This window comes from Glandiceps talaboti, chromosome 7 (assembly GCF_964340395.1).
Source record: "Glandiceps talaboti chromosome 7, keGlaTala1.1, whole genome shotgun sequence".
In the NCBI taxonomy this organism is placed as follows: domain Eukaryota; kingdom Metazoa; phylum Hemichordata; class Enteropneusta; family Spengelidae; genus Glandiceps; species Glandiceps talaboti.
Window position 1 is genome coordinate 16,851,270 of NC_135555.1, and position 25,193 is coordinate 16,876,462.

The 25,193-nt window shown below is 35.8% G+C and overlaps 2 protein-coding genes across 3 annotated transcripts in view; both read right to left on the bottom strand.

Moving 5' to 3' along the window:
* Positions 1 to 13,375, bottom strand: part of LOC144437806 (ankyrin and armadillo repeat-containing protein-like) — a 46,430-nt gene extending 33,055 nt beyond the window's left edge. The window contains exons 1-2 of one of the 2 annotated variants that reach the window (XM_078126833.1): positions 13,322 to 13,375; positions 9,022 to 10,679 (exon numbers count right to left, since the gene is read on the bottom strand). In XM_078126833.1, coding sequence (XP_077982959.1) covers positions 9,022 to 10,600 — 1,579 coding nt within the window. In that variant the 5' untranslated portion in view covers positions 10,601 to 10,679; positions 13,322 to 13,375. Of the gene's footprint in view, positions 1 to 9,021; positions 10,680 to 13,166; positions 13,257 to 13,321 lie in introns of those variants that run through there. The other variant, XM_078126831.1, reaches the window with a different exon arrangement.
* A 2,727-nt stretch (positions 13,376 to 16,102) lies between these two features.
* On the bottom strand, positions 16,103 to 24,864 carry LOC144437629 (cytosolic iron-sulfur assembly component 2B-like). The gene is made up of 5 exons (XM_078126612.1): positions 24,738 to 24,864; positions 22,506 to 22,585; positions 22,275 to 22,400; positions 21,096 to 21,141; positions 16,103 to 17,057 (listed from the first exon to the last, which is right to left on the bottom strand). Exons 1-5 carry the CDS (start codon positions 24,862 to 24,864, stop codon positions 16,963 to 16,965), a joined length of 474 nt encoding a protein of 157 aa, XP_077982738.1. The 3' UTR covers positions 16,103 to 16,962.
* Between the last annotated feature and the right edge of the window lie 329 nt (positions 24,865 to 25,193).

A 25,193-nucleotide genomic window follows, 5' to 3' on the forward strand; every position in this document is an offset into this window, starting at 1 on the left:
AAATGGATATTCTCGTTTCAATTTCCAAACAGTCATTTTTGATAATTCTCATGTCCTGTATCAATAACAAAAAAGGATATGTTTATACAGTATTAATAATAATGAAATTCAATAGTTGCATCTCATGTATCATCGAGACAATATCAAATGTACGACATTAGAACATGATAATTGAGGATTTACGTATATTTTTTTAATAAACTGTGTCACACAGATGATATTATTTTAGGTTTAAATTTCATATTATCCATTATATTTCTCAGTTTTTTTGAATAGTTTACGTATCAATTTCAAAAAAGAATTTTGTAATTAGAAAGATAAATGATGATATTGAATATATGTATACACGTAGATGTACATATATCTACGTAGGAAACCAATTTGTAATAATTGTGAAATTGACTAGATACATGTACTTTGTACCTTATACATATACATTATGGATAATCAGTGCATGTTTATTTGTGCACATTTCACTTCAATATGCAGAGTGTGGGACTACATGTAGGTACAAATTACTAAGGAAATGAAAACAACACGACAATGTCTCATTGACTATTCCAGTAGATTTGTCATAGACAACTACATGTACATGTACTGACAACAGGATCGGTAAGTACATTGAATGTAGCTCTTCGTAAACACACAATGACATGCATTTGTATATAACCATTCTACAGGTAAAACTGCATGTACATGTATGTCCGGAGGGCATCTTACATGAACAGTGTTATATGTACGACAGATCCTTTTATGTCACTATATGCGTAATATTTACTCAAGATTACATTCACCAATGGTGTCTGAGTACTTAGGGATGGAGGGTGTGGGTGGGTGGATGGCGGTGGGCGACTCAAGAGAAAGGATGATCTGTTACTCTAACCTTGCGATGTTGTGTTTTTATTTTTGATGTTACAACATGTACACATGTGTATATGGATGGTTGTTTTTCATTGTTGACATAGTGTGGGAATACTGCTAATACTATATAGCAAAGTAATATACAACTGTAGATTAATTCAGTATCGACGAAATATGTCTCCTTGCTTCTATTCTAGCATTATTTTGAAGGCATTGAATTCTTATGGTTTTATAGTAATAGCTTAAGGCTGTTTTTTGAAGAGTATGTAATACTATGGTGACCTGACAGTACATACATTGTATTTACCAGTGATTACATGCAATGGTGCGTGCGCATGCTACTAATGTTTACAAGTTACAATACAATACTGAAAGTTTTACTAAGCTGACATGCTTTTTAGAAACAAGAAGTGTTGTATTATCTTTGACTTAGAAGACCAACTTGAACTTGTTTATTATTTTTTTTTTTTTTTTTTTGTTCTTTATGATATGATGCATTTTGTTCAGACCTGCAATTCTACCTACGTCTGATGAAAATGGTGAAACTTAATCCTCTTTCTTCAAAGGGGGTATTATATGTAAAAAAAAAGAAGTAATTACTAATTGGGAGAAAGAGAATTAAATGAGTATAAAGTTAGCCTCAGATTCAGAATCAGATTCATATTGGAGGACAATTGAGGCTAGTCTCAAATTGAGCCTCAGATTCAGTCTCATATGAGGAAAATATGGTGACATCAAACAATAGCATCAAAGAAGAATTAATAATGTTGAGGCTACAGGAAATGTTCCCCCTTCACACTCACTTGATGGGAGAGGGGATGTCTCAGCTTGTACTGGAAAAATCACCCGAAAATCAGATAAAAGATTGTCACCGAGACATTTGTGGTAGGTCAAAGTTCAGCTGATGTATGTTTGTTGGTAGGAATTATTCCAATGAAGTATCTGCATTATTGTGGTTGTTTAAACAGATTTTAGATTTTATCTAGAAGTCTATTGAAGTAATATTGGGTGAGAAGGGTGACATTTCCTGTAGTCCCTATGGTATAATTTCTTGTTCGACAGCTTGCTGTGGGTGTCATCGTGAAATTCTGTATATGAGGCTGAATCTGAGGCTCAATTTGAAACTATTCTCATTATTGTCCTCCAATGTGAATCTGATTCTGAATCTGAGACTAACTTTATACTCATATATGATCCATTTTTATCGTATTTAAAAGTACACACGAGATAAGCGCAGTGTCTTACATAAAATACTAGTATCTTCCTTCCCATCATGTTGTTCCAAAATGCTCATTTATCTAAATTCCTTCCATTGTATCATCAAAATCATGCCTTACTACCTACATTTTTTTTGTACTTCCTATACTATTACATACAAATTGTAGACATACCTGCAGTGCACTTCTAAAAGAAACTCATTATCTTTCAATTTTGAATATGAAATAACTGTAAATAGCATGAATATTTTTTTTGCGATTTAATAGTAACACGATGCACAGGTTATTCGAATCAGAGTCAAAACAACGAGCGATAGAGATTGATGTCAAGATTATAAACAATCAGGTACTTTTACATGTATAGAGGTTTGAATAACAACATAAATCACTAGACAGTCCAGGTCATTCTTAGTGGATATGATGGCGCCAGTTCTGGTAAGAAGCCTAAGAGATTTGAATCTAATATACTTTGACTAACAAACGGACTATTGTACGTAAGTTACATTTTGTAGTTATATCACATGCTAGCTCAGAGACTTATGGCTATTTGGCTTGATCAGGGCTTGATATGTCATCCCCCCAGGACATTCTGTCCAACCAGTATGTCATTCCCCTGGATGTTCCGTCCAACCAGTGTGTCATTTCGTAGGACATTCCGTCAAAGTAGTATGTCATTCCGTAGGACATTCCATCTAAACAGTATGTCATTTCGTAGGACATTCCGTCACAAACTAACATCAATGAGTCAAATGGCCAAGTCTCTGGGTTAGATATATGTATGCTTGTATTAGACACAATGTATCTGTAGCAGGGAGACTGGTGTTAGAGTACAGACGTTTACTGTCGTTTAGGGTGGAAGGGTTAATCTCCACTCATACATATCTAAACTCCATTGTACACATGATCAATTGCTGAGTCAGCGCTTTTGTTTAGGGGTTGCTATAATGAAAGTAAAATTAATCTACCTATATATAACAAAGCCTGGTGTTAACATACATAGTGAAGGCATTAACCCTGAATTCCAGTTACTGATGCATGCTGTTTCGGAAGGTGCAGGCAACAAACATATTTTAAGCTTATTTGCTCCATGTACATGTACATTTTGTACTGACAGTGAGTTACATGTACAAACACAGACTTACACTGTAATCAATGATGTTTAACACTGATTTTTCAAGTAGGAAGCCATGATAAAATTGTTTTATAAATCAAAACTCCAAAATAAATACCATATCATGTACGAGCTATCATATAATGTTTGTACTGTAGCCACAAAAGCCTTCAAAAAAAAAAACTGACCCCAAGCACTAGACCCTACACTTTGCATTACGGCTGTACAAAATGAGAAACATAAAACATACATTACAAATCATGACAATTTATGATATCTTTGGTATTACAGACTGTATGTGTATTGTTCTGGTTTCATGTTGCCTCGTCTCCATAATCTCTTTTGAGTAGCATCTGAACCAATTACAGTCATACACTTACATTCCTCTGTGTAATTTAATACTGCAATTTCCCATGCTATTACTGCAGTTCACCTTTGCTACATGTACATGGGGGATTGATGGCACCTTCGTAAAAATTCTGATTTTCTTAGTTAGCATCAGGACTTTTCTGTTGGACAAAGTGTTAGTATACTTATCACAGGGATAATTTGCGATTGATAGAATAAATTGAGGTATGACTGTCTCATAGACTTTCTCCGTGTCACTGTTTCATGTTCTGAGGTTTGACTCTCTCATAGAATTTCTCCATGTCACTGTTGTTACATGTTCAACTGTATACTTTCCAATGTACATGTATATTGAGGTTTCCCTGTCTGGCAGACTTTCTCCATCTCAGTTGTTGTCACAACAACAGCATACAATGTACTTGCAATACTACCATGAGATTTAAGATTACTTCTTGACAAAATACAGTATATATATACATTACAGTTCAAGAACCCCTAATTTCTTAACCTGGTGCAGGTGCCAGCCTGTTGTTAACACCCAGGCCATGCTTGGTGTTAACATAGGGCTTGTACAGCCTATACAGTTATTAACCTCTACAAAAGGTTGATGAAGTGTCAGTGCCAGCCAGGTCTTAGCACACAGCTACATGTAACATGCACCTGATAGTACCTCGAGTTGAAAGTGATTCGTGACCTGCACTGTAAATTTATCCTTTTTAATTTTGTGTGCACAAAATGATGAAAACAACTAGAAGCATTCAATGATCAAAATTTGTAAACAAGAAAACAACAATAACCTGTTAAATTCTCAATAGTATCCATGATTTCACAGTGAAATTGGAGTAAGACTTCATGGAGGCTTCTTCTGCTCCATTGTATATAGCTGAAAACTTACATCTACATTGTATATGTACATGTTACTATACCCGCGTTCCCCAGTCATTTTACCAGGGTTCCCTACCACTTTGTTTTTAAGGGTGGTAAGTAGATAAAATCTACCTGAGTTCCCCAGTCATTTTACCAGGGTTCCCTACCACTTTGTTTTTAAGGGTGGTAAGTAGATAAAATCTACCTGAGTTCCCCAGTCATTTTACCAGGGTTCCCTACCGCTGTGTTTTTAAGGGTGGCAAGTAGATAAAATCTACCTGAGTTCCTCTGTCATTTTACCTGGGTTCCCTACCAGGCAATTTGGTTAACGTGGTAAGAAGTTAAAGTCTTGCAGGAGTTCCTCAATAATTTTACCAGGGTTCCCATACAACAATATACAGGATGTAGTAGATTATATAAGGAAACTTATGCCACTTTTACACCTCCCCAGTTTCTGTTACCAAGGTTCCCCAATCTTTAGCACAAACAAGTTGTTGTTCCAAAATTTTTTACTTGCTATAGAATTAGAAGTATACAGATACATAATAATTAAGAAAACAACTTATCACAAATACATTGTCAGTTTTTCCTTGTATCAACATTTCCTTCAATACAAAATTATCAATGGTGGAAACACTAATTAGGAAATACACTATGTACAATGTGTCTACCAAAACATGTTTTAGCCTCATTTGTTGGCACTTGGATACTATTATAAATTATATGAATTGAACTTCAGGCTTATAGCAAAATTTGGTTTACTGTGATCGATGTGTAAAAGTTGTTTACTTAAGGATCAAACAGACTTTGTGTTTTGCTAGTTTCTTAGAAATGTGCGAAGGAGAAAAACCACCTGGTAAAATTCACACATTCCCATACATTAGACATACATACATGTACTATAAATTTTAAAATGCTTTGGCCAAATTTTAAAAAAAAGTGTGTTTCAAATAATCTGACATCCTAGTTTAAGCTGCCGACCCTAAACATTTCATAAACATTTAAAACAAAAAGATAAGAAATTCTTTGTCTTTTCGACCTTCATGTATGTCTGTTTGTTTACGTATTTCTTTGGAAATGTGTTAGAAAATCCATTTCGGATCAATGGTGTTGTAGATTAGTTTTCAGGTAGGGTTAACTGTTTTCTAAGAGTGCAATGGGTGGTTATGTTTTGGTTATACATGTATTTGCTGATTTAGGAATTAAAGCACATCGTTGAAATCAACGAGTATCTTCCTCTGTTTCCCCAACTTTAGTATTTTCAGGAACAATCACTGACGACGGTATTTTTTGAATATCGTAGTGCGTACATGTAAATACCTAATAACGTCATTATTTTGTATTATGATCATCCTGGAATAGAATATTATCATCCTGGAATAGAATATTAGTTCACAAGGGACTGTGCCGAGGAACTAGTCAATTTGTACAGGTCAGAACACACACAACTACATGTATTAGTAAACTGTATCTTAAAGGCCTGCTTTGGATTATTAGGAATATCTAGGTCTGAAAATCAGTTATGCACAGAGCTACATTGTACATGTACATGTATAGAAAAAGTCGGCCCTAAAACAAAAAGATAATCCTACGTAAATCCTTATGGCTCCACTGATAAGATAACACTAACAGTGTTGACCCAGGATCAGTAATAGCCAAATTTTGTTGCTGTGTCTGTCAAAATGATAAAAACTGGCATTTCTTGTGAGTCACCACATAGTAAGAGATACATGTACATGTAGGAGAAGATCAAATTTTGGTGTGTCACTAGAAAATTGTGTGTGTCAGTACAGTAGCATGTCAAATTCAAATTGGCTTAGAGGACACACTCACCACATAGTAAGAGATAGGAGAACACCAAATTTTGGTGTGTCACTAGAAACTGTGTGCGTCAGTAGCACGTCAAATTGGTTTAGACGACACACTGGGATTAATAAGCCCTTTATACATAAAAAATGTCTAAGAACTGCATTTTCCTTTTTTGCCTTTTGATATCCTGAAGCATTTGATGGGATATCCATTTTACATGTATATACATTCCTTCAAATATATATAATATACATACTGTCTACTGATTACACATTCCTTTCATATGCTTTGTAGAGCTAGCAATCACAAAGTTAATAGTTCCAACAATCTCAAGTAGGTATTGTTTGGTGCTTACAAATATACTAATGTGCTGTTACTGTTGCTATGCACTTTATTCCTTGGCAACATGCAGTGAGTTGGATATAACAGTGTCTTTGATCAGAGCAGTACATGTACAGTGTAAGTATATACATCATGTATATGAAGAATTTTCCTGACTTGGTCATTTCACTGGGTTCCTTAATTAACAATATTGTAATATGAGGTATGGGAAAACACAACAATTTTAACAGATTTCCACCTTAACTTTTAAATATGTAATATAGGGTTTTGTCATCAAGCAAAAATGTTGGATAATAACTGTCTTTGATCAGAGCAATACATGTACATGTACATATAAAGAATCGACCTCATCAACCTGATCGTTTCACTGGGTTGATGGGAAAACATGACAATTTTACCAGATTTCCCCTTCTCTTTTTGAATAGGCACAAGCTGAGTTTACATGTACATGTTTTTAGGATGTGTTTTTTTCTATCTAAAACTTAAAGCACCCATAGTATTCTACTTTCTGATCTATACTAAGCCATCACTTGCAAATTTGAATAAACTCAAAACCTGATATTACGATATAACTCATAAACGATCCGATGACGTAATTTATTATACATACATGTAGGAAAAAAAAGGAAAGGAAGGTCCTACTATGCATGCAATCAACAGTTCTAAGAATGCCTGAACACAAATTGTAACGTCATAGAAGGCATGCATCGACATTAACATTATCCTAGAACAGTTTTATTGAAGTACTTTTCACATAAGTGAAAACCTTACATTTTTACATTTGTATAAACTCGGCTTGTGCTACTATAAAACATGTAATACTAATAGGGTTTCGTTATCAAACTTCAGCAAAAACAAACTGATAACAACAGCTAACGTACGCACTGTTTATAGTTAGCGACATGTACAATGTATAGCTACATTTGTAACAGTAACTACATGTAAGCGCCACTACTACAACAGCTCGGTGTAATACTAGTACTACATGTATGTTATGTGTGCAAACTGTTATATGAGCGTACTCAATAGAACAGGTGCATATCACAATATTGCTGTTCTGGCCACTGAAACATAACACTATTTTGTGTGAACTGACACTAGATACATGTACACAACACTATTTCAAAACACTATGTAGTGTCTATATTTTGGCAATACTTCACGCGAACACTTGTTCTTTCTATCCATAATATCAAATGTTATTATCATGAAAATGAGAATGAAATTTGATAAAGTTTATGATTCCCTTTAATATGAAACCCAAGTGAATAGCCTTGAGATATAAACACAAAATTAATGAATTATTGATGGAGAAGATTACTAAAACGGTGATCCAGATGTTCATTTTTGCTAGTCACTGGTTTTTACTGCCATATTTCCAGGACTCCTAAGAAGTTTGGATATTATACATGTTGTAAAACATACAAATATGACAGCATAGCAAATGAAATTTCTAATCACAGACTGTGACACAGTCAAAATTTTTTGAAAGTAAATACCAAATTTTCGCTTAGGCCTAGTACAATGTAAAACAAATCGTGCGGTTCTGGTTGCGCTCAATTTTAGAATAGGTGGGGTAAGTAGATTTTTTATTTTATTTTTATTATATTTTTTTTCTGTGTGAGTGTCTAGTTCAGGTTTTCCATCATTTTCCAAATGGTCTCTGTGTTGTTTATTTCTTCCTATCAGATGTACAGCCTTTACAGATTGGAAGAACAGTTTGATTTTGTCTTTTTAAGTTGATGGCTGTTTCCGCATCCACTATTTCTTGTGAGACTTCACAATTTTATTATCTTTTTCTTGAATACGTCAAAAAAAAAGTTTAGTATTGGCAGTGAAAAGCTACATGTAGGTGGGGTCAGGTAACCGGAACCAAATAATGATTTTTTTAGGCCTTATATCTTGTCAGTATCACTTGGGATGTACTATAAATTATAAATTTGTCAGGAAAGCTAAAATTATTTCAAATTATTAAGGTTCAAAAGATGCAAATGTTCATGGAACAATACGGGAGGTGGGGGACTACATGTATACGTGTACATGTATACCAGGACGCAAAACATTTGAAGCAGGGCGCAAAACATTAAAGCAGGGCACTGGCCATTGATACCAGGGCACTGCACCCTGCAAAAACCCCTCGTGGAGAACACTGAATGGTAAAATAGTCATTAGCCCCATCTACACGTAGGTCGTCCTACCTGAGGCAGTTCCAAGTCCTACCTGAGGTAGGATAGATTTGTGTCTACACATAGGAAGGTTACATCATAGATGTCGCGCCTTCCGTCCTGACAGTACAGAGGACGAAGTCAGGAGGGTTTCAGGAAACCTCTCAAAGGTGTCCTAAGTCAGGACAGTTTCAGGACGGTTTCAGGACGCGTTTGCGTCTACACGCGCTTCAAAATCCTACCTCAGGTAGGATTTTTAGTGCCGTGTAGACGGGGCTATTGTTTTAAGTAGTTTTCTTACCTAGTGAAGAACATCCAAGAGTGAGAGCTGCTTCCACCTGAATGAGTTCATTCTTGGAGTAAATCATTAAGGGAATCAAATATCGAATACCTCTCGAATTCGCCAGTGTATTTTGGTTTATCTTATGTGGAACATATCCAACGCTGACGCATAAATGTCTGAGTGCTCGAATTGCACTCAACACGATGTGTTCTTTTGGAGACCGTAATAATCGTACAAGAGGTTGCACACCATTGGACTGTGCAATGAGATCTTGCTTGTTTAGCGGACCTTGGGCCAGAACGCCAAGTCCTTCGGCACCAATGTAGTGGAGAACATCATGTTCCGGTTCACTGAGGAATTCTATCAGAAGGCTAACGCCTATCATTCCAGCCATTGTCCTGCGTTCTTCTAACTCCTCGCCCGCGAGTGCCCAAAGAGCGCATGCAGTACTCACTTGCACTTTCGGTGCTCTGCTGCGTTTTAACAGCTGCATTAGTGGCATCACGCCTCCTTCTTCCAGGATAGCCTTTTGAGTGTGTGAATTGTCTTGTGCCAACATGTGTATCGCTTCAATTGCACAGATCTGAAGGTCTCGGTTTTTCACACCCGCCAACATAATAATCGGTGAAGCACCTCCTTCATCGATAAATGCCGACTGGTTTTGCTCGTCGTTTTTCACGATCTGAGCTACTGCTGTGGTTAATGCTGACAGTAGAGACTTGGAAGTGCAATCTTCATACAGTCCCACAAGTGCACTGAAACAACCGTGTGTGTTTCCAATCGCTGGTTTGTGATCAGAGTTACCTTCTGCTATCAATCCGAGTGTGGTTACAACTTGTACTAAAATGTCCGCATCATTCATGGTTTGACACAACTTCACAAGTGCTGGAATAGCTGAATTATTCACCATCATATCAACATAATCACTGACTTTTGCAATCTGACAAAGTAGTTTGGCCGCCACGAGTATTAACTCCTTGTTGTTGGTCTTGAAGATTTTGAGAATTGCTGGAATGATACCTGCTTTCACGGCTTGCTCTTTGACTAACTGAGGCTCAATGATGTTTAGAAGAACTTGAAATACATGAATTTTTGTCACATCTGAAATTGTGCTCTTGATCACTTTGACGAGTATTGGAACACCATCGTTACTTACGAGTGGTTCCCAATATGCCGCGATCTTATCATCTACTGGTGTGGTCAACTTTGAGAGTATTTTAGCACCAGCTTCAGCTTCTTCGTCAGAATCGGATGACACATATTTCAGGACTAATTTCCACACTGGTAGATCTTTATCGTCCTTATCAATAAAGTATCGGATGACATCTTCGTATTGATGGCTACAGCAAATCTCAATAACGCCTTGATTGTAATGATTTACATATCGTAAATCTGAAGAGAGATCAACCAGACATTTTACGGTCTCAAGGTTTCCACTTTCAACCGCTAAAAGTAACGGTGTCATATGACGGTCGTCTGCCGTTGGAAACTCCAGCTGATCTTCGCTGGCACTGACAAAACGTGTAATGGACTTGATAAAACCCCTAGCGGCAGCATGATGGATGTGACTCCATCCGTTTTCATCTAATTCATTCATGATGGCCTTCTCCTTGGCGTATTCGTCTTTTTCTTGTTCGGCCGGTGCCCAGGTCCTTCCGGTGGAAGTCCCAACTCCCCTGAAATAAAATCACATAAACAAATATGCTGAATGAATAAAATCTACATTCATTTGATGAAAATTAAATTTCTTGTACATGTAATTTACATAGATTCATTAAAATACAGCAACATACAAATTAGGACAAAACATACTTTGCAAAAATTTAAAATTAAAAGTACATGTATGCATTTCAACCAAAGTTTTGTGGAACATCCATACAATCTGAACCCAAGTTAGGGGGTTAAGATAAGGTTGACAATAAACAAAGACCCTATAAGATACACCAACTTTGCATCAATGATTTAGTGGGCTTGATGCCCCTCCAACAGGTGTCTCAAATATATATTCATTATGCTGCAATATTCAGTAAATAAACTAACTAATATAAAGTGCAGTAGAAGTTTGCTACAATAGAATGTTCATACTCAGCTACAACATATCAACTTTAACATAAGGCTTACAGCAAAAAGTTACATTTGACAAAAATAAAAAAAAATGTTTGTTTCTGATAACATGACTTCAGAAAATAGGGTAGGTACTGCAAACTGTACATTGTAGGTCGGGATTTTAGTTTATTTTTACATTTTTTTTTTGTAATTACCCAAAGACAAGATATCCATTGGTCATGAGACTTCCATAATAGTTAATGAGGTGTAAAAGAAGTAAATGAAGACAATTCTGTGATTCAGAAGTAGACAAACACAATATGCAGACTGTGCTGTTATTGACAGAAATGGCATCGTTTCTCTCTGGATTGTGATTTAAAAAAAGAAAAGAAACCAAAGATACTTTGGCAAGAAAATCTACAGGAAAATAGAAGTAAATTGTCACAGCGTTTAGGGTCAGCAGTTTAAACTCGGGTTGGTCAGGTCATTGGAAAAACATTTTTTTTTTCATTTGTCCTTAACACGTAAACAGGTTTTTTTTAAAGGTTGAGCTCAATATGATTCTGAATTTTCATTGAAAAAATATTTGAAAGCAGATTGTAAAATACTGAAAAGTGAAAAACATAGGTGGTAATGATTGGTCTGTCACCTTTTGATGACTGCAGTTGTACAACATCCACATCCTAAGTCTGTTTGAGAACATGTATTTGACAAGCAAAAACAGCAAATAAACTATTTCATTTTTAATCTATTTTGTTTATTTGCTAAAATATTTACTGTACATTTTTTTAAATTAAACGGCAGTAAGTAGGTAAAATCTACCTAACTTCTCAACATTTTTTTACCGCAATACCAGAGGTTCCCCACAAAGTTTTAATCAATGTATGGAGTTGAAGCTCTATGCAAGTCGCCCCCCCTCCCTGCATTAGTTTACTTACTATGAATGCCAATCATTAGCAAAAATATGTTGGAGTGACTGAATAATGGTTTCACCTGTGATATTTTGGGACTTGGACGAACACATTGTAATTGAATTTTTTTTACTAATATCAATACCAAGCTTCTTATCAACACAAGTGTTTGATATTTTTGTAAATATCAATGTTTATACACTCTGCTACCAATTACACACTTGAATGTAATTTCTACTCTAAAAAAAAGCTAATTTCCTTCTAGCAATATAAAAATTTGGTATGTACGTTATATAGATTCGAAAGTAAATAAGAAAATTTAATTCACAGCTTGGTTGAAGGGGCAACAAAGCACAGCTGACAAACTTTAATCTGTAAGTCTTTGCTAATCTGCAATAAAACTTGTAGCTGATTAAAAAGATTTGCAAGCACTGGATTCTAAGCAACGACTATACATGTACGTACGCCTCGCTCGTCGAATCAAGATTCGAGTGAAAAGGGATTCGTTTTCGCACCTTTCTTGTGCTTGTGGACATCAATAATAAAGTATTTACTCATGTAATTAAAAAAAATTAAAAATCAATGTTAATAAATATATAAACACGTTAGTTATTCTCCTACCATAAAATTACAAAAACAAGTACAACGAAAAAATTACACTGGGACGGTAACTTGACAGCGTTCTTTAGTACATTAAGCATAACACAAACTCTTCACTAGAAACCACCCTTCGTCGCGGCGACATGTTTCAATACAGCATCAGCGACGACGTCTTGTGATTGAATAGGCATACGTTTCAGCGTTATATATGTATAATCGGAAGCCTCGCGGCCTCGGGCGATTCAATACCCCAGACAAGGTGACCAAATCAAATGATCTAACGTCCTTAATTTGCAACGATGGCAAATTATACCAGAAGCAATGTAATAGAAATCAGAACTCACGGTTTCTCCATAGCGAATAATGTGTAAGTAGTGACACTGACAGAACTTCGTCTTTAGAAGTGCACGACGCGCGCCATCTTTGAAAAGTTTGATGGCTGACAGCGCACGACAACTGATATTGCAATAGTCTTAACCAATCACTTGTAGACCAACCCATTATGTTTTCATCTCAAATAAACCGTAAAATATCATGCAAACGCCATGTCAAGTATGAAACCTATCAGGTGCGAGGAATTTTAGAAACCAGGACTTGAAAACTTACGTGAGACTCCCAAACATGGCCATGTTTGTGTTTCTACCCAACGAGTTGACCCGTAAATGCGGGTTACTGTCTTTCTGAGCTTCCCGTGCCCCTCGTCTCCCTGGCAAAATCCCTATTCAATATTCCACAAAAGTAAATAATCGGTAAAAACTCACCTATATGAATAATTAAGCAGAAGCCAGGTGAAAAGAAATCAATAGACGTTCAGCCCCAATTCAGAGTTACGAGCCGAGCTTAGCAACACGTCGCGACCATAGTTGCAGTCAATCAATTATGCAAATCAAAACAATGACATATCGGTCAGCAAACAAATGGAAAGCTCCGCCTACTTCCTATCAATGCTATTCCTTTGCGCAAATCTTGGGTCGAGCAATAAATCCATGAATTACCCAGAGCTCAAATCAGCAGAGCTCTTTTCCCAAAGGAGTCCACCCGAAAAAAACGTGCATGTAATGTGGTTGGTTCCCCGGTTGGATTGGTAATCCCCATTGTGTATGTTCCCATCGTTAAACTTTGTTCGAAAGGCAAGAGCAACCAGGGCGTTTTCCGGGTCATGGACTATTTTCACAGTAAGCCTTCGAAATATTCATGAAACTATATTATCAATTTTGTAGCCATTATAAATTGATCCGTCGACAGTATCTGAAGCCTGTTTTTAAATCAATGAAGGGTCGAATCTGAAATTCGATAATTTCCAACACACCTGTTCTGAAGAAATTACTTCTATAAAGTTCTAAGCTTAAATATTGGTACACAAAAATCATTTGAAAACTAAATTAATTTTAACATCGTTCACACTTATGATATTACTGAGAAGCCTTGCGATCGAGTCTTAATTACAAATTCATAGCACGTATATTTTTGTCTGTCACTTTTCATGCTATTCATTGAAAGAAGACTCAGTTACCTATTGTTGGACGTACAAAGCGTGTTTAATTTAGTCTCTGATGTCTGACCAAATAACGGCACAAAAACTAAATCGTAAAAGACGTACTGAGGGGGAGAGGTCGTGGTTTTATTGAAAAATCTCGCCTCAGATTTTTATGTATTCGCCATTTACCCTCTGTTCATAGCTGTTAAATAAACATGAAATTATTTGAATTGGCAACATGATGGTTACGTTCACTGGCCTCTATTTTAAACACCTTTTTTTTCCTGTATAAAATGCCTATTAAAGTGGCCGATATGGATGAGAATTTAGTATTTATTTTTAGTGTTTAATTGAAAAAAAAATAATATGAAACAACATATACCCAGCTCTTGTTTGTAACTCGGTAAATTGTAAGAAAAAAAAATTAAAAAGTGTGTACAATGTTAATTGTACATACAATATTTACATACAAAATTTATTGAATTAACAAGGACTTTATTGATGCTGTTCTACATTTAGTTAGGAAAACGTAAGAAAAACATGGTAAAATGTTTTTTTAATTAAAAACTGCAAAATGCATACCCATTTAGGCATAAAAAAATTTGTGTGGTTCTGATTACATTCAATTTTAAAATAGGTGGGGTTGGTAGATTTTTTTATTTTATTTTATTTTTTTTTTTTCATGTGTGTCTAGTTCAGGTTTTCCATTGTTTTCCGAATGGTCTCCGTGTTGTTTACGTCTTCCTATCAGATGTACAGTCATTACAGATTGGAAGAACAGTTTTATTTTGTCTTTTTGAAGTTGATGTCAGTTCTACACCCACTATTTCTTGCGAGACTTCATGATTTTTGCGATTTTATTATCTTTTTCTCGAATATGCAAAAAAAAAGAGTTTAGGGTCAGCATGAAAAACTAGTTAGGGTTCGGTAACCGGAGCCAAACAACTTTTTTTCATTTGGCCTTATCATCCATATGGGCACTTTCAATAGTTGTTCATATCTGTGGGATTTTTTCTTTTTTTAAAACTTTGGGGCGGGAGGGGGGGGGGGGTTGTCTTATAACTATCACTCACTGAAAATTGAGAAATGCGACAGTTTCATTTAGTGATCAAGAGGCTTTTAGAGAGAGAATTTCAATCATACCAACCTGTGACGTCTACTGAGTGAGGTGATAATGAAAACAAGTGAAGATAAATAGAGCATATCAAATAACACAACAGAAATAGTGTACCCTATCAATCAAACTGACTGTTACTGTTTGTCTTGCACTGCAGACATACAACACATTTTATACTGTATTTGCATCTCAATCCAAGGTGTTTCATCAAGAATAGAGAGCGTCTATGCATCAAGTAAAGATATACTTACTTTTGTGATTATTGTCCTCTGGCAAAACAATAACACAGACACTTTTGCTATCTGACTGAACATACCATGATACAGGCAAACAAAATTGTCAGCCCAGAGGGTTTACAGTCAGTTTCTGTGCTATCAAAACAACTTGTTGATCTTTCATAGCGGTTAAGTTAATAGAATATTGTGTCTCAGCAAATAGTCATTGTTTTGGCGCAATTTTACATGTCATGATTATCAAAGAGAATATTATCCAGAGGATCATTTTGCCTTAAAGTGTAGTTAAAGTGGCCATATGGATGAGAATTGGGGGTATTTATTTTGGATTTTTAATTTTTTTAAACAACTTTACTATTTTTTTTCTACTCAAAAAAAAAGATGCAAAGTGTAAAAGGTTGTTATTGTAAGTACAATAAAAAACAGTTTACACTACTTTTAATGTTTTGCAATTTATTGAGTAACAAACAAGGACTTGGTATATGGTATTTCACATCGTTTTTTTTTATCAAGAAGAAAAACACTGTACAGTTGTTTTAATAAATACCTAATTCTCATCCATATGGCCACTTTTAAAGTACCATTGGGTGCAAAAATCCCCGGTCAATCAATGCAGTAGGTTTGTGCAAAAATGCATTCATTGAAATAAATGTGAACAATGCTGGTAAACATGATACATGTACGACAATAACTGCGGTGTGTAAAAAAAGAGTGAACTTTATTTTTGGTATTATTTGACAACACATAGCATGGATATAAAGTTCTGTGGAAGAAGCACCAACACACTTCAATACTGAGGCTTTTAAGAATCAATGAAACAATATCATAAATTAAAAAAAGAAAATTTTGTGTCAACGTTTGAAACAAACTGAAATGCCATTTATCAAATGTGTAAACTGTGGAACTGTAATTATTCATAATAAGGGGGATGAGAGGTTGTGATTTACTTATTATAAAGTAAATCAGAAATTAAATAAAGAATTGAGTTATGTTTCTACGTGAGATTTTAATCACAAATGATTATGATATGGCTTTGTAAGTAAATAGTCCATAAACAGGATACTTTAATCATTCTTCAACTCCATCCTGATTCCTGCAGTACATAGCAGTTTGTGTTATCAACTTTGACTGCAAGGCATTTCCTAGCCTTGTTTTCACTCTTTTACTCTCTTTTCATTATGACTCTCACTGACCATTTTCACAATCCAGAGCATATTTTTCCTGGCATTAGTACCTCTCGCATTAATTAGCCACTATCAGTTCCATTTCTTTGAATGAGTGATGAATATTTAAATGTAATGACACCGTGAGGATGTATCGCCAGGTATGTACGAGACAATCTGATTGGTTGTAGTGTGCGTGTACAAAGTGACTGAATTAGCTATTCACAGATAATGCTTGCGTAGGTGAAAAATCTACACGTTGTCTCAGATGGTGATGTAAGGCGAGGTCTGTGGTTTTACAATGATGAAACAGACAAGCAGTTCACTTCCAAAGCTCGAATATCAAACTGTTCCTGAATGAATACACAAAGAGGTCCCTTTTCACTGTCTTAAGTTCCTACACCACCTTATGTTATCTTCGTGTTAAGCATTGGTTGACTACTTGCAATAAAGAATTGTTCTCCAAGGCTGCTGCGACACGTTCTTTGTCTGAAAGTTGTTTGTTCACTGAAATAAACAAATAAACAAAATAATCAGAAAGAAGCTATGAAACGCTGGACATAGTCCAGATTACGAATAACATCAATTATGTAAATGTACAAAATAAGTCGAAGCATATGTAAATAAGCAAAAAAAGTAATGAATATGTACTTCTGTAAAATACCAATCAATATGTCAATATGAAAAATAATAGAGTAAATATGCAAAACAGGTCATTAATATGTAAATATGCAAAATAAGTCATTAATATGTAAATATGCAAAATAAGTCACGAACATGTGAACATACAAAATAAGTAATAATGTAAACATGTAGTACACCCCTGACAATGAGGACATGATGCTAGTGGAAAGTTGGGATTTGCTGCCAAAATTTACTCTAACTCTTGTGAGTAGAATTTGTATTTGTAACTATAGTAATATGCTTCATAAATATTGAATATGGATACACTGCTAATAACCATATATATGTATGTCGATAACAACAGACATTTTTGAAACAACAAGTTTACTGATGCCATATGCATCTTTAAATGTTTGAATAATTTCCTATGAGTGCAGTTCTCAGCAATATCATTGCCAGATGAAGATGGCTGTAAGTCAAAATATTGCAAGTATCTGATATTTTTATTGCACTGTTAATTGATATAAGTAACTTTTATTGAGCTATTTTTAAAGGTTTATAAAAAAGAATTTTCCGTGACACAAGTTGTGAAAACTTTCAATCCATGTTGCTGAGATCTTGTCTTAGACAGTTGACAAATAATACAAATCCAAATGACACATAATTTGATATTATTAGATATTATTCCCCCAATATTTTTCTTCGTTCAGCCAGCCAGCCAAGGAAAATATGAGTGACCTATGAAGTCCTTGTCACCATGAGTCGCTAGATGAGTAGTGGCAAACCCTTAGGTCACGAGTATTTTCCAGCTGAATGAAGAAAATTATTGGGGAATAATATAATTATACCATTGCCAGTAATACTAAAGAAAAATCAAGGAAAGTATAAAATGGCAATTTTGAACGTTTTGACTCGTATTTCGAAAACAGCAGATCCAGTGACGTAGATGTGCATTGTCACGACTTAGAAGCATGTATGAACCAGTGTATATATTCTACATTTTTTTGTTTAACTTGGCTCGTGTATAAGATTTCTTGTACCTGGATAATATATTAACAATATCCTATTAACGTGACAGTTTGATTTATGTTGCGATGAAGGTGAGAAACACACAGCTGCTTGGTTATGAAGGTCAACAGGGCTTAACAACAATCTTTTTAATCCTTCTATATAGCTTATCTCCTATCAATAAATTTGACACCTAAATGCTTCTGTACACTGATTGTCAAGTTACCAAAATTAAACAAATAAGTGTAAAAAAAAAACATCTAACACCTGCAAAGGTTACAGAACAATCAAATTCTTCGTGTTAAATATCAGAGGACACAATGAAATTATAAATAAAAATGGCCATATGAATGACAAATGGGTGTCCATTTTAAAATTTTTAATTAATAAAACAACTTTAATATGTTTTTCTACTTGCAAATAAAAAAACAGCCCCATACGGCATTTGTACCTCGCTACCAAGTGCAACAAATGTTTTTTTTTTCAAATGTACAAAAAAGTTTGTTAGTGTATGTATATACAGGAAGTGATTTGTATACAATGTTAGTTATTAAACACAGATAATTACTCGTAGTCATATCTAAACACAAGTAATCAAACTATTATAGTGCTTCCAATCAAAGTATGAACGAAAAACTACTGAACATGAACCATGGTCTCTGTCTTTGTAGGTCGGATCAACGATGTGCCGCAATAGGGCACATCACTATTCAACAATAGCAAATTTTAAATTTGGCCCCTCTTACAGTTACCAAGGTTTTTGTCTATAAATACATCACTCAGTACATCTCATCATGATGATATCTAGGCAGGTTTATTTACAACAATGAATAGTGCGTGACATCAAAGTAAACTGTTATTCAACTTTGCTGCTGTGTAGGCAATGCATGAGTGACTACTATAGCTAAATCTGTATGTCAATGTATCAGGGCAAGTTCAGTAATGTATCAATATGTTGCAGTACTTCATCGTTCATACTTTGAAAACACTGTAACGCATGGTAACATTTCAATACACGAGGACTAAGAAGCATTCCAAGACTGAATGTGATGTAATGATTAAACAAGTACTGTACATGTAACAACAATTAATTATACTACATTTCATTTGAGAATTTTTCGTCTTATTTTCTGAATTTTAACAAAAATGTGTTACGGTTCTGAATAAACTTATGTTTTAGACAGGAAAAAATCATTAATAAAAGAAGAGATATGATTGCAAGGTCAAAGGCATGACACATGGACTTTAATTAAATTCATAATGTATGACAGAACAAATGTGAATAGCGCCACCAAGTGGTCAGTTGCAAATATTTTTTTATTCCCAATGCAAGACTATTCAATATGAATCAAATCAATCAATAGGTTTTCTAGACATCACAAATATGAATCTAATAATATCAATATTCACAGATTTCATACAAATTGCAATCTTTTGCCATCTGATTTTTCTGTAATAGTTCATTTTATAATATACCTAGTGATAATGCTGTGCCATGATTCACTAGAATCAGTCACGTGATAGGAAAATAGAATGACTATTTCCCTAGGGGAATAGTTCCATCAACTATTTCATGGTCATGTGACCACCCCGAGTTCACAGCAGGTCAAAATGGCAGCTTCTGATGATGTCGTCTGCCACTGGACGGTGAGTTCACAGCATGAGGTATATTATAAAACACATATTGCCTGGCCTGTATTCGGGCTATAGCACCCGTTCATTACCCCCTATTTCCATAGCATGTGATTCTGGTAACTCACAGTCCCTCGGGTGTAATAAACGGGTGCTATAGCCCGAATATAGGCCAGGCAATATGTGTTCACTAACTTTGTATTACATGTCTGTATGTTTGAATGTGCATTGGTAGGTTGACGGTCATTTACTGTATGTAATATTTTCTGATTACATTCACTTCCTCTTGTACTCTCCCCAACCACACCATACACCTGCTACGTGTCTGTACACCACTCTACTCTCTCTGTATTAGTTATTTTGCTACCTTAACTAAAAACTCTAGTGAAAACCCTGAGATCAAAGATAACTTGCTGTATACAATGGACGCCAGCTGACTTGAAACAATAGTTGTCTCATACAACACACTTATTAATATTGCTACACTTTCACAGAAATCCTCACGTATTTCATTATTTGTCATGACAACACTCTTCCTAAAATTATAACATTTCTTTGCATGTGCTACCATTACCTGAGCAGATTGTCACCCAATCATATACACTGTAACAACACACACTTCTTCTAAGCATGTCAACGGATTAAAACATAACCGCCCTAATGTAATTTCTTTCATGGGAGACAATAAGATGTAGCAACATTAGCAAGAATTTTGTCCCAATTTTAAATATTGCGAGAGGAAGACACCAAAACATTCAAGAAAACTTATGTTATTGTACCTTCTGTAGCTTAGACAATGTTTCCGTTATAGAAAACAAGTATTATTTCTTAGCATTTTGTCCTCGTTATGATGAGCTGAGAAGGACATTCCTCCCAAGATGGTTTTACGCACACCGGTCATATGATTAATTTATATCACTGGTAAGCTCACAAAATGTCACAAAGTTAAATGAGCTGGCATGTTTCACCTATTATGCTTTCAAAATCAGAACCTAAGTTTTCATACATTGCTTCTATTATTTTTTCTGAACTGTAGATATATTTTGAGTTGTATGAGCTTTTTGGGCTGGTGACCTTTATTGCAAAGAAACAACCAAACCTTCAAATCTTTATGAATTTTGTCGAGAAAGACAACCAATTGTTTCAAACTTCATTATTTTTCGACTGTAGAACAAAATACAATCTGAATCATAAAAGGTGACGATGACTGTGATATTGAGAGAACTTAACGATCAAAATTCAGAACTTTTCTGAAAAGTTAAAAGGTAAATGCAATCTTACCTGCTGCTTCTGATGCATGTGAGCCAGGAGTAATGATAACATCCACCTGAAATCAACAAGAAATCACAACAAGAAATTAAGTCCTAAATTCTGAGGATAACATTCAAGATCTAAGTACAAGTTTGACGATACAGCGTGGAGTGGCCGGAATGGAGGAATGAACTTTGAGTTTGGACTCGAGGCATATTCAGGTATTGGAGTTCCAGCCATTTCTCATAACCACCACAAGAGGGGCCTGGGCGCCCCAAATTTGGCAAAAGTGAGGGCTAAAATCTTTTTTTTTTTATGGCCACTGGTTTGCATGAAGCAGTGAATGAAATGTGTACAAATTCTTGCCTACTGGCTCAAATTCGTATTAGTCTACAGAATCATACTTGGAGCATTATGACGTACAACTAACATTGATTTCCATTGACAAGTATCATTCCGTGGACTAATACAAATTCAAGCCGGTCGCCAAGAATTTGTAGTCCGAGGAATCATACCAGGAGCATCATGACGTAAAACTAACATTGATTTCGTGGAATTATATATAAATATATACACACCCACCCAATTGTAACTCACAGGTCTGCTACACTGGCTGAAGCTGAAGGGTAGCACATCAACATCAAATCAAAAATGAGAAGTATACCTTGTATTGTACTGGGTACTTGCGCAAAGTTATACAGAGCACACAAAACTAAACTATCCAATGATTGGCTACATGTACAATAAGGACAATAGAGAATTGTATTTAACAACCAATCAGGATGATTCTTGTTAAGCTCATCAACATGGTAGAATCAAAGAATAGATATGCTAAGTGATGTTAAATACAGGCCAGATCTCCTCAAAGAGATGAACGAGGGCGCTCTACATTGCCCTACAAAACTCTGTCTTGCTCCAGATTCATAGGATATACCACAGAACTTGAATACTCTGTACATTAATTTTATATCATTAAACTGTGCCATACAGGACTACAAGAAATGAGAATGTGCTTTCATTTTTCTATTAGCAAAGAAAACGTGGATATTCATAAATCTATCTATACATCAAATGTAAAATGCTTGCCTTGTAGTAAGTTGTACAGATCGAGAAACTGTTTAGTCACATGTAACACAAAATGTTGTGACATCAAAATAGGCAAGCGTTGAAGAATTACCAGTGGTTCCTTTCATGTCAAATGACTCTCACCTTAAATCTCTGTGGCAATGACCTCAGCAACTTGACCCTGATGGAAAGACCAATCAACGTAGCCATACTACAATGTGGTATTGTTGGTGTGAAGTTCACTTTCACTTCACTTTCTTCATCATCTACCTGGGTTGTCAAATGTAAACACAAATAAGTACTTGAGGTTTCACACACAGTTGGGTTATACTATAGTTAAATTGAATTTTCTGCGACAATAAAATCAGCATTTACCTCTACATGTGTCTGTTCCACCACATTGAGATCTTCCAACGTCAAAGGATGCTCCGGATCATTGATATTACGGATAAGATGTACTGATGGTCAAGGAAACTTGCATTTCGTAGGCCATGATACAAATTTTGCAATTGCTTACCCTATCAGTCTCATTTCAAACTTGTGCAAATAAAACTGTTGATTTTCAAACTGAACACAATTAAGTTTTCAGAGATCCATTATCAGAACTCAAACAAACACTGACTGCAGAGAATGGAAGTACAACTTCCATGCTGCAGAGAGAGAGAGAGAGTGTGTAAGTTGGGATATAAGTGACTCACTTCTGAAAATGTCCACTCTCTGGAGAGAAGGTTAGGGACATTGTCAGAATCGAGTCCCAACTTACTCCATCTGCAAGGAGGACTAAGGCTGGAGTCAGAATTTATGGTGGTGGGGGGGGGGGGGGCAAATTATTTTGGTCAAAATAAATTTTGCAGCCCCCCCCCCCCCTTTCGTGCTCTCAAAAAATGTCATGGCACCCCCAAAATGAACCCAAGAATATTTTTGTAGCCCAACCCCCCCCCCCTTCCCAGCTACACATTTTAATGTGTAATGATACAGTACCCCCCCCCCCCCCTCCCTTCCACAGAGTTGTATAGTGCACTACATTAAACTAACAGTGGAAATCAACTTCGGCATCCATACATAACAATGAGAGATTTCTTTACAAATAATATGTGGGCTTTGTGAAAAAGGTCACACAGTGGGCTGTACTTTGAGATACTTAGTCAGCAGGGTTTTATCTTTCAGTTTTGATTCTGGGCAGAAAAAAACATCCCCCATGATAGCTAGTGGGGAGGGTGTGGGAGGGGATTTTCCTCTCCCACAGTAAACACTTTTTAAAAAATAAGGACATGTAGGAGGCCATTTAATGGCATAAAATTTCAAACCATACACATTATCAAAAACCATAGAATACCCCAATTTTACTCAAGTCAAATTAATACATTACTATACAACTGTATGGTTATATTACCTACACTCTAACTTTTCAGAGATATATTGGCAGACACAAATTTTTTTGGCTACTGACTGCCTCATAATTAAATGTATGGTAGGTAAATGACGTGTACAATTTTGCAAAGTACAAGGTAAACGACTGCTCCTGGGGTTTGAATGTTCAAAAAAAATCTCCAGAGAAAGAAAGAGAGACAGACAGACAGACAGACAGACAGACAGACTGAGACTAGAGAGATACATACCGCCACACACACACACACACACACACACACACACACACACAGACAGACAGAACGACACAGAAAGAGACAGACAGACTGAGACTAGAGAAAGAGAGATACATACATACAGACAGACAGACAAACAAACAGACAGAGGAAGACATACACAAATACATTTGCATTGCTGTCACCCAACTCATTACTGAATATAGGTTTTAGAAGGTACATTGTGGCAAAGCCGCAAGAATTTTTTTTAATTTACTCGGTAAACGACCACCCCCAACGTTTAATTTGGTTCAAATCGTGAGCACAATATTTTGGGCCCTCCTTTCAGACCATCAGAATTTTCATGCCCCCCCCCCCCCTTGAACCCTCGTTTTTTTCATGCAACCCCCCCCCCCAATTTCTCCCCAGGAACCCCCCCCCCCCCTTCCGTAAATAGACCTCTAATACGTCCACGATCTCACCAATGCATCTATGAATGGACACTGATCATTTTATTTTTACATCTATAGAGGAGACTTATTTTCAGCAATGTGAATTTTGAACATGTTTATGAAGACAGTCAAATGCCGGTGATGGTGTCACTCACAAAACTAGTGCGGATCTCATCTTACTCGCTCTGCAAACACGAGACCATCTCACTATTTACTGTTTATTAATAGTATCTCACCAATACAGAAATGTGAATTTTGAACACTGTCATATTCCACTGCAATGTGAATTGCAACTATTTATAAAACACTCGTGTATATCCACGGCATAACATGTAGTATTAGCAGCCCTCGCTGTTTGCCACGCGAGTTGAGGCTACTTACACACTGTGTGTACAGACATGAAGTTCTAGTGAATAGACGTGGGACTTGCATACATAAACATATTAGCATAAAACTCACGTTGAGTCCGTTGCTCACGCTTCGCGCTAGTTATTTATCGCTTCACTCGCAGGAAAGACATGTACATGCCGAGAATATTTACACAATATTAATTTTTCATCAATAAAGGATATCAAACACCTCTCTTGAATCTATCCTGTCGAAAACTTCGTCATCTTCTTCTCCAAAAGTAACTTCTCTCTCAAGTGCTCGTTGATGGATTGTTGGGTTCACGTTTTCAAGCCTTTCTTTTCCCGACATTTTTAATATATTACCCATAATTCCCGTGAGAATATCACGTTCTTCCGGTATTTTATATCTTTAAAATTCGGGAAATTTTCATTAAGTCATCCATTGAACACTGTCTTTCGTTAAATTAGCCACCATTTTGTCATATCATACTAAAAACAAGGGGAAATCGTAAAATATACCTATGAAAATCATTGTTTGACCTTCTTGTAACCTTTTCACTTTGACCTCACGTGTAGCGACAGCCTTTATGTAAATGATTTTGTTTACTGCATACAGCATTACTGAGCGCACACTCGAGCCTTCACGTTGTTTAAAGCACGTGAAATCTCACGTTGAGA

Bases quoted from the DNA above. Each gene is read 5' to 3' on its own strand.
- LOC144437629 (XM_078126612.1), bottom strand. From the start codon at position 24,864: ATGTCGGGAAAAGAAAGGCTTGAAAACGTGAACCCAACAATCCATCAA. The intron at 22,586-24,737 runs ATATCCTTTATT...GACCATCAGTAC, and splicing joins AGATTCAAGAGAGGTGTTTG to ATCTTATCCGTAATATCAAT. The intron at 17,058-21,095 runs GTAAGATTGCAT...TGTTTATTTCAG, and splicing joins ACATGCATCAGAAGCAGCAG to TGAACAAACAACTTTCAGAC.